This window comes from Corapipo altera, unplaced genomic scaffold (genome assembly GCF_003945725.1).
Source record: "Corapipo altera isolate COAL_440 unplaced genomic scaffold, ASM394572v1 359, whole genome shotgun sequence".
Lineage (NCBI taxonomy): Eukaryota > Metazoa > Chordata > Aves > Passeriformes > Pipridae > Corapipo > Corapipo altera.
Genome location: NW_020884948.1, coordinates 51,936 through 64,683, shown reverse-complemented (window position 1 = coordinate 64,683; position 12,748 = coordinate 51,936). Strand labels below are relative to the sequence as shown.

Genomic DNA, 12,748 nt, shown 5'->3' with positions numbered 1-12,748 from the left:
AATCAAAGTCCTTCCAATGTTGTTTGCTTAGCCATCTTGCAGTTGAATTCTTCTCAATATTTTCTTGTTGTTCTCTTACACTCATCTCTTCTCTCTGCCAAATATCTTTGCACTGAGGACATGGTCTTTCAGTTCATTCTGTACATGACCCAAATAATGTCTATTTACTATTTTCCACTGAATCGTAGAGAAAATTGTGCTAAGGATCAAAGTAATGTTAGTCATTAATTGTGTTTTTGGCATGTGTGCATGTCTTATTGGTTTTTGGCTCCTAGAATCTTGTTCTTCTCATGTTTTCAGCTGTTAGAGTTTTTATATAAACTGTTAAAAACAAGTTTGACTATTATGACCATGTTTATCATTACTTACTGTCTCAGGCAAAGGTATTTTAGTTCTTGTCTTTCTCTTTGTGATCCTGATCTCTTGTCTTCTTTCCAGTATTCAATTTTTGTGTATTTGATTGAATTATCTGGTTCCATTTTTCTTGGAATCCTTTTATTGTATATGCTTCCTCTGGATTTTATTAATTGTTTTAGTATGTTTTTGTTTCATAGCAGATACTTGGCTAAAGAAAGAGGGGCTGACTCCTGTGTCAAGTAATACTACATATGTGCGACTGTATATGACATGCATATGTGCCCATATTTTCAACAAATGAATACTTTGGAATTCGTCTGCATGGTTTAAGATAAAATACATAAGCCTGCAGCTACAGACTTCAGAGGTCCTTTAGCACCTCCAGAGAGGTGCTTGAGAGAATAATTTGAAATCACTCTCTAAACACAAGCAAGATGCAGGAAGAACACCCTAATGACTCAACCCTACCAGTACAATTTCCTAAAAACTGTATTGTGATGAGAAAAGATTTTTTAAATAAACAGTGGTCTTTCTCTAGGTTTTCCTTATATTCAAGCTGCATATTGTAAGACATTGTAAAAAAATGAAAGTGTTGCAACATAGCCATGTAGTGCTGTATTTGTGCTTAATTAGATGTTGCTACTTTGGTTTGTGTTTGGCCCAGCCACTTGTGACAGTCTGTTCTTTTCCTGCCAAGTTATGAGAAAACAAGTACTGATAAATGAGAACTTCGTCCTTGAAGGAAGCATCTTGCATAAACTAGAATTAATTGATACCTCACTATTGGCTGATGGCCCTTCAAGGGCATTTGAAAGCGAAAGTGAAGAGGAAGGTGATGAAGTACACCCCCAGACTCATTTAGGAAAGACCCCCCCGAGGTATAGCGCGCAGGCACGGGGAAATTCCAATGCACACACGCATGCACAGGAGAGATGCTGCGTGCATAACAGAGGGAGGGACTGAAGGGCTCTAGCTAGGCAGTGCTGACCACACCTGCCCAGGTAGACATCACCAATTAATTGTATAAAAAGTAGATAGCTCGTACTGGGAGTGGAACTCAAGCTTCACAATGAAGGACAACGTTGCATTTTGTGGGGACACCCGCCATCTTGTGAGCCTGCTGATGCTCTGAGGATGCAGCTTCTGCTATGGGTAATTCTAGGCGTTCTGGAGTTGGTAAGATAACTTTGTAAGCAACACCTGAGTGAGTGGGGAGTCGTACTGAGGGCTTATTTCCCTCCCCTTTCCTCTCTCTCGGGTTCTTGTTTTGTTGGCCACCTCTTGGTAATAAATATTGGTTTTGTTGAGCTTTCAGCGGTGTACTGGTTTCAGTTTCAGCATCCTCCCTGCTACAGGTGTTAAACAGCTAGGAAGAATAGAAAGTTGTTTGAAAGCTGACTGGTATTTTGTCATGCTAATGTTTTGGTTTGGGTGAATCAGGGCTGACCTGTTGAGTATATTTTGAAGTAGTATTATAAAATCATGACTTTTAAAAAATCCTATTTAATTAATGCAGTATTCTTCAAAACCCAACAGGAAGAAATGGATAGTAATCCCATGGTGTCATCTCTTCTGAATAAACTAGCAAACTACACTAATCTGACTCAAGGTGTGGTGGAACATGAAGCAGATGAAGACAACAAGCGAAAGGAAGTCAAGGTATTTAAACTTCTAATAAGTTATTGGGACAAAACTAGCCATAAAGAAGAGCATTTTTCAGCCTGAAAAGAGAATATATGGATGCCTAAAAACAGGAGTGAGATTAGTAATAATGTGTTTAGAACTGAAGCATTTGCAGCAGGACTTCTGTTAATGTGGTGTTCTTGTTAGCTTATTTAGCAAGACGTTGCTGTAAAACCCCTAGGTAAAATGTGTGCAAAGCTATCATCTGAAACCCAGAGTACACCCACTCTCCCCTCCCTCCTTTTCCCTCTGCTCCCCTCCCTTGCCCTTAATGTATTTGGATTGCCTAGGTTTTTACTTAGTTGAAATTAAGGCAAGAAATAGGTCGCATTTTTAAATCTGTAAGCGTATTTGCACCTGGTTAACATGGTAGTAGTTTTTCCAGCAGCTCTCTTGGTTTAGTGTATCAGACTAAGTATTTTTAAGACTTAGTGGATGCACTTCAAGAACACTTTTTTTGTTGTTGCATACATCAATAATATTGGTGGGGGAAAGGAAGGCATATGCTCTGTTTGGCACATTGTTAAACACACTTACTAGAAGACAGCAACTGAATTCATCAAGGGTTGTGTACTGGATGCCCAAAGTGCCTGTCTGAGCCTCTGTAGAAATGAAACATATGCAACAGTTGGAGTCTTCAATGAGATGTTGCATTGATCCCTCTGTAAGCAGGGAGCTGTTTTGGAAGGAGAAAGCTTGGTTAAAAAACATGACCTGACAGAGTATAAAAACTTCCAGGCAAGGAAGAATGATGAGCTGGAAGTGGTTGAGCATGGTAAATGAAACTAAGAAAATGAGGGTAGATAATGGGAAAGGGAGAGTGCTAGGAGTCCTTTGTGTAGGAGAAGGTGTACTGCTACTGAATTTGTATGCTGAGCTACTGAGAAAGGAGGAGAAGCACCTGAGAATGAGTAAAAGGAAATGAGCACATAGCAGAAGAAACAGAGTTGAAAAGGTACTTGAAAGTAAGCTTAAAAGTGCAGCTTATTTGACTGGAAGGGAGATTTTGAGTGGAAGTTGGTACCAGGACAACGGGCAAGGGTGAGGAATTAAGTCCAGCTGTTTGGTTTAGCTTTTTGCTTATCCTGCATTTGTTCATATGTGGGCTTTCTTTTTGTTTGTCTAGTTGTGCTTAATCTATATTTGTTTCACCTCATCTGAAGATACAACTTGAGATGTGAGAAAACCAAAACTGATCAGCTCACACTTTCCTTCGTGTGATCCCTGTTGTCTTCTTAGCTTCTGAGCAACGTTTTTTCTCAATGCATCACCCTATTAGTCCCTCTGGAGCTGACCAGTCAAATGAACTTCATGTCCTCACTTGCCCTTTGTCTTGTTTAACACCATCTGGTGGCCTGCTAACACAATTTTTATGCACATGTCTTAGTTTCATTTCCAAAATTAAGTTGTAGTTAAGTAGTACCTTGGCAGGGTAGCATTTTTAATGGCAAGACTGAGACAGTGGTGTTGATGTTTCAGATGGATATTGCCCAAGTGCTAAAAATCTGTCTAGGAATCTGTATATAGCTGTTGTTTCTAACTAGAGTATTTCAAAGGCTGATTTATTCATAAGTGTAGACGACGACGAAACTTCTACACACATCTTTTGTGTGTGTCTTGATCCCTGATGATCACCAGCAAATAAAAAGTACAAATGTATTATGTTGTAGCAGGTTTTACAACTTTTGCAAAAACAAATTGTTATCAGCTCTGCATTTCTTCTGTCTCTGTCGTAATATTTTGTCTGTCTTTTGTAAAAATGGAAAATACTTGCTATTGAATGTAATTTTTTTGCTCAAACTGCATGGCAATTTGTGATCAGCTTTTTGCATAACATATTTGGTATTTTGATTTGTGGCAGTAACTTGTCTTCAACAGTAGCCTGTAAGAGGTATTTCAGAAGAAAGTTTGTAAAGCATTGCAATCAACAGATAAAGGGGCATCCTACTCCTATCAAGGTTTCCTATGGAACAAGAGAGTTTGCTATCACAAATACTTTTCTGTCTTCTCAGGAATTTTTCTGCATCAATAACCTATGAATATTTGCAAAGCTGGATGCTCTGAAGTTACCATTCAGTGTCACTTGGTATTTCTTCATGGAGCATTTGTGATAAGAATTTGTGGAATAAAGTACTTAGGAATTAGTGCAAAGAAATTCATGTTCTCACTTCGTTTCCAGGGTCCACGGATGGGCACTTTTATTGGTGTGTATCTTCCCTGCTTGCAAAACATCTTAGGAGTCATCCTTTTCCTACGTTTAACGTGGATTGTGGGAACAGCTGGAGTTCTTGAGTCTTTCATTATCGTGTTCATGTGTTGTGCTTGTGTAAGTTCACCTTTTTTTCCTTTTTTTTAACTGTTAGCCAAATCCTCTATTACAAGAGTACTGATGCCTTCTATTATATGAGTATCAGAGAAAGATAACCATATTTAAATATATTGGTTAAATTGCACTGATATTTAACCACTATGGTTAAATTGAGAGAGATGGGTTATATGTATTAAGGCAGTGAGTGTCACGTGTCATTCTACCCTGTATAAGTTTCTTTTGAGTTGATTACAGTAAGCTTTTGTCTGAAGTATTATATGGATTTTATTAAATCAGCATTTAGCAAAGATTTCACTGTTTACTTTGAGATCTGAACTGTTCTGCTTTTCACAACTTTAGAACGAACTGAAATATAAACTACAAATTGAACCACAACATTATGTCCATGAAGTAGTATTTTAGAGTGTGAGACCACTAGTAGATATTGTCATAACAATGATATGATCAGTTTGTCACTACTATTTAATTGAAATAACATACTGTTTTGTATGTTCAGTGGTATATATTCTTCCAGTTCTTTTTAAAGACTGTCTCAAACATCTAAATAACTGAATCTTCTACAGAAAAATTTAGTACTTAATTTACATGGATATTCCAAACCAAATATATGGTAACTGTAACATCTTATTTAAAAAAATAAATTTCTAATTTCATTTGATCACTTTGTCTTGCCCCATCTTTCAAAAAAAAAAACCAAACAAAAAAACCCTCCTCTAGTATTTTAAATTTCCTCTATTTCATCTTCCCACAGACTATGTTAACCGCCATTTCAATGAGTGCGATAGCAACAAATGGTGTAGTCCCAGGTAATAAATTTTATCTTAGATGGTGAATGGTCAAATGATGAAAGTTTAAAGCTGGGATAAGAAATTTTTGTAGTCTCAAATATCAGAAGTAATGATTTTGTTTCAAGTGCATATTTTCTTTTAATTGATTTTATAAACAACTTTTTAATGTGAGATGGAGTCTTTTAACTGGATCGTTTGGGAATAATGAACTGCAACACATCTTTGTCATCAATCATTTGATTCTGTTTTAATGGAAGATAAGATGTAATTTGAATGAATGGAGACTGGTCTTCATGCAAAACAAATTTCTTTATAAATTTACAAATAAGGCTAGTGCTTCTTTTTTCTATCTTGAATTTGCCTAGATTCCATCTAAACACTGGAGATAGTTATCTTGTTTTCTGCAAGAATAGCAACCAGTCTACTGGCAGAAATATTTTTCTATATAAGCACTGTAGGTTCTGCTCATCTCCTTACATGTTCAGCATAAATAGATGAATTTGTTTTGTTTTATAATTATAGAGAATTTTTTTTAGATGCAAAAGCAGTTAGCCCTTGAAGCTCTTATCCTTTTCAGTTTCTCAACACGTTAATTGATAATTCTGACATTCAGATGTTGTTTTGAACTCTGAACAGTTTACTTAATGAACTTAAAATAGTTCCTCACAGAGGTTCTGCAGCTTAGTAAGGGTTTTCAAAACTGTTAGGTAAGTTGTTGGGCAAAAGTAAATGTTTCAGTTTGTGCAGGATGTAGAATAATTGTATTATAATTGTATTTCATTGATACAGTACCATATGTGAAATAAAAATACAATAGAAAATTTTGTTTTAAATACTTGTATTTTATAAAGAAATTTATTCAAATGAGTGTCTAGATAACTAAAATGTTCTGCTCTTGTCCCCCTCATATTTTTAAAGTTCATTGTAAAGGTTTTGTTTGACATCTGGGTGTCACAGAAATCTTTGAAATTGGCAGTTCTTACACTAGACAGGTCTTCATTTTCACTTTTTTGTTTTTGGTACCAGTTTCTTAGAGAAATTATGCTTGTGCTGGAATATATGGAGAAGGCAGAAAGATAAGAACCTAGGACTGAAGGAGACTTGAGCAGCAGGATCTTTTCTTTTGTCACATCATATGTGACAGCATTATATTTAGTAAAAGTATTGGGGATGAATAATAATTTCTTTGTTAGTTTCTCATTTGTTCATATTGAAAACATTGAAGCCTGTGCAACAGAGTGCCCAAGGAAGTGTTGGAATCTCCATCCTTGGAAGCGTTCAAAAAACACGAAGATATGGTGATTAGGAACATGGTTTATTGGTGGACATGGCAGTGTTAGGTTGATGGTTGGATTTGATGATCTTGGAGATCTCTTCCAACCTTAAAGATTCTATGAGAAACAGCTTCAGAGACTGCACATTGCCTTGCTGAAAGGGAAATGGTATGTTGGAAATGGAGGTGGTGGTGGTGTAGTTTATGACTTAGAGAAAGATGATACATGTGTATGGGATGTAAGAGTGAGAACAATTGAAAAATTCATGCTCAAAGTGAATAGTATATGAGTACACAAGGAAAAGCAATCCCTAGCTAACACTTTTAAGTGGTACTGGAAAAAAATGCCTGGTGAAAGTGAAAGTGGTAATGGTTTCATATACAGAAAATAAAAAGAATGAAAAGAATGTATATCAGTGAAGAAAAAAATCTAGTTTGTCCCTATGTCATAAAGCAATGGTTTTGGAAATCTGTTGTTTGGTGGGGAACAGCTTGAGGTTAGAAATTGATTCACATCTATTTATACCTATATATCCTTTTCTAATTTACTTCTGTTTAACTTGTGTAAATTTTTTCTCTTTTTTTGTTGGGCTTTACTTTCTGTTCCCCGTAAAATGCACATGGGGATATTAATCTTGAAATGTACATTCTAACTGTCTAGTTGATATAGACATTGACTACAGTTTTGGTATTAACATGTCAATGGAGACATATGCAGTGGTTATCTTGATTATGTTGATTGAATGATTCAGATTTTTGTTCTCTACTGCCATCCTTAACCTGAAGGCCTGGAGGTTTTTTGTTTGGTTGGTTTCTTATTAAATTCACAGCTGGAGGCTCTTACTACATGATTTCAAGATCTTTAGGGCCAGAGTTTGGTGGAGCAGTGGGACTTTGTTTCTATTTGGGCACAACCTTTGCAGGAGCGATGTACATTCTTGGTACCATCGAAATTTTATTGGTGAGTACTAGTTTCTCTTAAGGCTAAATGTATTTGGGCTGCTTAGGGAGATTGCTGATGAATTTACTTGGCCTAAAATGCATTCTAGTTTGGTGATTGTTAATGTTTTGATACTACATTTTCAGTATGTTGATATTTATTCTTACTTGTGACTATTTGAAAAAGGTAGATTCTTATCAATAATACAAAAATAAATTAAAAGTTGTTTGATGTAAGTTTTTTCTACTTAAAGTAGGAATCAAATAGAACTCCTCTCCTTCCATATGAAAGTCTGTGAACCTGGATCAGACAAGCATTCCCAGGGTAACTCACAGAAACTTTTCAGCTTCTACAGTGCTTTGCACTGCCCTATGCACTGGCTGCTGCCCAATGAAAAGTTGTGAAGAACGTGAAGGTCGTATCACCTGTGAGGCAGGAATTAAGAATTTGCCCCAATTTCTCCTTTCCAAACTGCTGGCTTTGAATTTTCATATATTTGTAAAGGTGCTGTGGAAGACTGCCTGTATGGCAGTGGTGCAGCTACTGTGACTGTGCATCATCCAGGAGGGGCCAGACAGTTATTGTTCATCATATCAGAAACTGCAGATATGCACAAGAGATACTTCAGAATTGCTCCTTGTTGCTTACTAAGACCCATGTCATCAAATCCAGACTTTCTTGAATTTAAATTAGAGACAGTCCTCACTACTGCTTGCTTGGGCAATCTGGTCTATAGTAGCAACACCAGCACTATGTTAAATTGTGAGTTGAATTTGGTGCGCTGTTCTCCCTATTAAAGTGTCATGCTGGGTATGTGTTGCTAATAAATATGTATGGGGTTTAGCTATGCAATTTGAAGTAAAATGCTGCCCAAGGTATCTGACAAAGACTGCAAAACAGACCTCTATCATACCTGCAAGACACAAGTATTGCTTTTTTTCTTTTCTCTGATGGGACGTGGATTATTTGTAGGGACAGGAATCAGTCATCTGCCTGTGGTTTTCCCTAGCAAAGGCTGTGAACAGCAGGGCAACAAAGTACACAAGAAAATCTTACTGAAGTACTGGCATACAGAGCCTGTACAGAGCCTGCAACATTGCAATGCAGAGTTTTCTAACAATATATAAATATTCTACCTGTAATTAGTTTTTCAGTTTGCTTCTTTTTCTTCCATGGTGATGTGGCAATTGCCATCTCTCCTAGCACTCTAGTAAATATCGATGTACTAAATTTAATTTAAGAAAACTCTAGTGAAGAATCCTCCATGTCTGTTTTTGGATTTTGCTTCTGGACATATGAGAATAGCCTCCTGCTCAAAGTTTCTTCCTTTCTTCATTTCTTCTTCATTTAGGAGTTAAATTATCTAAAGATAACCAGTTTAGTAGTTGTTTTGAAGGATTGAGTTACCTCAAGCCCCAATACTTCCCTAGTAGCTGAGCAGAGAGGATTTTTTTAGAGATGCTAGAAGAAGGAATAAAGATGTTGCTATCAGGTAGTGTAGTACACAAATGTCTTAGAACTACAGATCAATTAGTTTTCTCAATTGCATTTATCAGCGTAAGTCCTATGAGCTGTACTTTTAACTTCTTTTCATGTAGAACCTAGAACTAAATTGTATGAAATTGAGATCTGTAGATCTCAATTGAGATCTATGCTTTCATGTTTGAAATTGCAGTAGTTCAAATTGTCTGTTTTAGCACAGGACTAAGCTTTGTCACGCTAATCTTAATTTGTGCTGTTGCAATTTCAGATTCAAATTTTATGAAATGTAGTGTAGAATCTGTAGTACTGAAAACATTTTCAGTTTTTTATTATGCTATATTATTTGATTCTTCATATTGTGTTTCAGTCAGTGGAATTATTAAGCATATATCTGGTTTGAAGTAGTTTATGGGTTTGGGTTTTTTCTTTTAATTTTTGTTATGTGCTCCTTCTTTTCCCCCCAGATTTCTTAGCAGTTTTTCCTGTCTGGTTGACACATGAGTTTGAGGAGTGGAAACTCTTTAAGGGGAGAGAAGAAGCTGGAGCAAAAGATGTATCTTATTCTCAAAACTTGTTTTCCTTCATTCTCACCTTTTACCTCTACACTTTCTAAATGACCATGTTATCTAGTTGAACACATTTGTGAAAGCATAAAACTAATACAGAAGGTTAGATTTTGTAGTTCAAGTAAATGATTTCTTAATAAAATATTTGTTATTACATGTGTGATAGTTTGTCATATTTCTTGCAGACCTACATTTCTCCAAGTGCTGCTATATTTAAAGCAGAAGAGGTTGGTGAAGAAACAGAGGCTATGCTAAACAACATGAGAGTTTATGGAACATGTATTATCATTCTTATGGCCATAGTAGTTTTTGTGGGAGTAAAGTATGTCAACAAACTTGCTCTGGTCTTCCTTGCCTGTGTGATTCTTTCCATCATTGCCATATATGCTGGAGTTATTAAGACTGCTTTTGACCCACCCGACTTTCCGTAAGTGCAATATTTAAGTTGTGTGGGTTATTTCAAAGAAAAAAAAAAGTGTGGGGAGGGAATAATTACTGTAACCATTTCATGTTTTAAGCTAAACTTCAAAATACAAGCGCACTGGCTTCAATGGTAGGTTTAAGGGGTTTAGGCACTGATGTGCTTATTTGTTATTCTGAGTTACATATCTGAATCTTTCTCTCATTTTTCATAAGACTTGATACTCTAGAAAATGTTCTTTGGTGCTTAAAATTACTAGCTGTTATTCCACCCACACCTAAAGAATCAAAAGGTGGGTTTTACTGACAGTAAATATAACTGCTTTATCTAAACTAAAAACTTATGGAATAAAGTAAAAACTTCAAGAAAACGTATTAGCTATGAACCAGTTATGAAAGAAACATACTTTCAAACTTTCAAACTTTCTGTGTTATGAGGAAATTTTTTAAGAAACTTCCATTTCTCCCTTCCTAAAATTGAGACATTGCAGTGTTCAATTCACTTGTATTTGTGAAGGCTTTCTTGTTAATAAAATAAAATGTTATTGTTGTCACACATGACATTGCTTCTCCACACCTTCAATTTGCTCAGCTCCTTAGCTAAGAGTTATGGCTTTACTCCAGTTATCAGTATGTGAGTTACATTTTTGTGCATCTTTTTCTGTTTAAAGAGAAAACAAGATTATATTGCTTGAAACACTAGTGGAATAGGCTGATAACTTCAGTCCTGCATGGCACTTCATAACAAGAGTTATCCTTTGCTGTATGATTGTTACAGATTCTATAGCACTTTGAAGTGTGGGTAGTTGTATTACAAATTGAGCATTACTGTTTTGTAACATGATACTGTCTTCAATTGAAAAAATTAATGTGATCAAAAATTCTGACATATGTCTGAATTAAACATGAGTTTCTTACCAGCTGTAACTTCCAGTGGGGAAATAGTTAAATCTTTTAGTCACCTATACAAGTAAAAGAGATTTTTATCTGGATATGTAGCATGGGTGAGACTGATTATCAAGTTCCTGGAAACCTTTTTTGAGGCTGCTACTGTGATATACTATTGTATGGGGTGAAAAAATATAAAGAAAGGTTTTTTCCCAGTAAATATAATTGTTTACACTTATAGTCTGCCTCAAAATTAGAAACTCAAGTGTGGTTTTAATTTATGATAAGGCTGATCTGATGGTGAGCTGGTCATCAAAAAACCCAGCTTCCACTTAGCTGGTTAGTTAGGTTGATATCACCAACTTCCATTAAGTTTGGCCATTGTATAGGTGGTAAAATAGTTTACTTCATGATCTCTCAGTTGAATCAAACTGAAACAAGTTTCCATTGGTTGAATCAATTGACCTTGCTTCTATAGGGTCACCAAAACTAATAACAATTAAAAAGAAAAATGAGCAAGACAAGTGGCAAGATGATCTCCTTAGCAACACCTTTCTGTTAAACCTGTTTAACTTACATGTGATGCCATACCTTGAAGCTGTACTGGTGTCCTGTACTCCTCGGCATCTACTTTTAATTGCACACAGAAACAGAATATTCCACTAGGGCAGTATTCTGCTTGACTTCATATACTTGTTCTAATGCCAAGTGGTATGTTTTTACTGTTTGTTATCAGCTTCTTAACTGAGCTCCTTCAGAAATATTACATGTGTTCTATCTGATTTTTGACTTATCTGCCTAACCCACATGGGATTTTTTTTTATATTCCTTCTTTCGTATTCATATATATATATATATATATATAATTTGAGTATTAAGCAAACCTGGAATAGAGATCTCCTAAACATCTTTTGTGTAGTTTAGCAAAGAAATATTCCATGATCCTTAATATTCTTTGCTGGTAGGAATTTGCTTTTGACAAACTCTTCTGACTTTTCTAATTTTCTTTCATTCTTGAAAGAAATTATTTGCTTCCCGATACATGATTCTTTAATTTGTACTCCCATCAATGTTTTTAAATTTTGCTATTTAACTTTCCTGGCTTATTTCCTACCTTTTGGATTGTAATCTTTTCAAGGATCATCTAAAGTTTTTATTTGCTAGAAAAGGGAATGATGTACTTACCTAATATTACTTTCGTATTTTCTTGGTTAGACTCATCTTTATATAAAGTTTCTTGGTTAGACTCATGTTTATATAAAGTATTCCTTACTTTATATTCCTTCCCTGATTTCTTGTAGGACTAAATGAATCATTATCTCTGTTATTTAGTCAAGCTGCTTAAATTGATTATATTTTCTAAAGAATAAATCAGAAAGCAAAATAGCTATTAATACCTTAAAGTCAAAATATTTGATCCATGTTTTAAAGGCTATTGATGAAGGTTATACATTTAGATGTAGAAACTATATACATTTAGATGTAGAAACTAAGATGTAGTACAAGTCTTAGATACTGTGAATAACAGGTTTCTGAAGAAGTCTGAAAGACATAAAATGCTTTAATGCACACCCTATATTAAAGGATCACTGATTTTTTTTTTTCTTGTTTGTAGGATCTGTCTCCTTGGAAACCGTACATTATCAAAACGCAACTTTGATGTCTGTGCCAAATTTACTGAAAGCAATAATGAAACAAAGACTACACCTTTGTGGCGCCTCTTCTGTGATAGCTCATTGCTTAATGCTACATGTGATGACTACTTTCGTCTCAATAATGTAACAGAAATTCAAGGGATTCCAGGAATAATGAGTGGAGTTCTAACTGGTAAGTTGGAAAGCACAGTGATTTAAAAATTTTTGGATGTTATTAATTTGGCTGATAGCTGGTTAGTATTGTAGTGGTCTAACCTGTCACTACTTCTTTACCTCTAATCTGTTGCTGTGAAAGATTGCTACCTTGACCATGCTTCTTCCTATGAAATTTTCGTCTGGTTTTAGAAGCTTAATATCAAGTGCTTTA

General features: G+C 35.5%; 1 protein-coding gene across 5 annotated transcripts in view; it reads left to right on the top strand.

Moving 5' to 3' along the window:
• Window positions 1–12,748, top strand: part of LOC113956344 (solute carrier family 12 member 7-like) — a 70,376-nt gene that overhangs the window by 18,222 nt on the left and 39,406 nt on the right. For 4 of the 5 annotated variants that reach the window (XM_027662800.1, XM_027662797.1, XM_027662801.1 and 1 more), the window contains exons 3-8: window positions 1,894–2,016; window positions 4,220–4,366; window positions 5,121–5,175; window positions 7,261–7,391; window positions 9,604–9,845; window positions 12,342–12,553. In XM_027662800.1, coding sequence (XP_027518601.1) covers window positions 1,894–2,016; window positions 4,220–4,366; window positions 5,121–5,175; window positions 7,261–7,391; window positions 9,604–9,845; window positions 12,342–12,553 — 910 coding nt within the window. The remainder of the gene's footprint in view (window positions 1–1,893; window positions 2,017–4,219; window positions 4,367–5,120; window positions 5,176–7,260; window positions 7,392–9,603; window positions 9,846–12,341; window positions 12,554–12,748) is intronic. The other variant, XM_027662798.1, reaches the window with a different exon arrangement.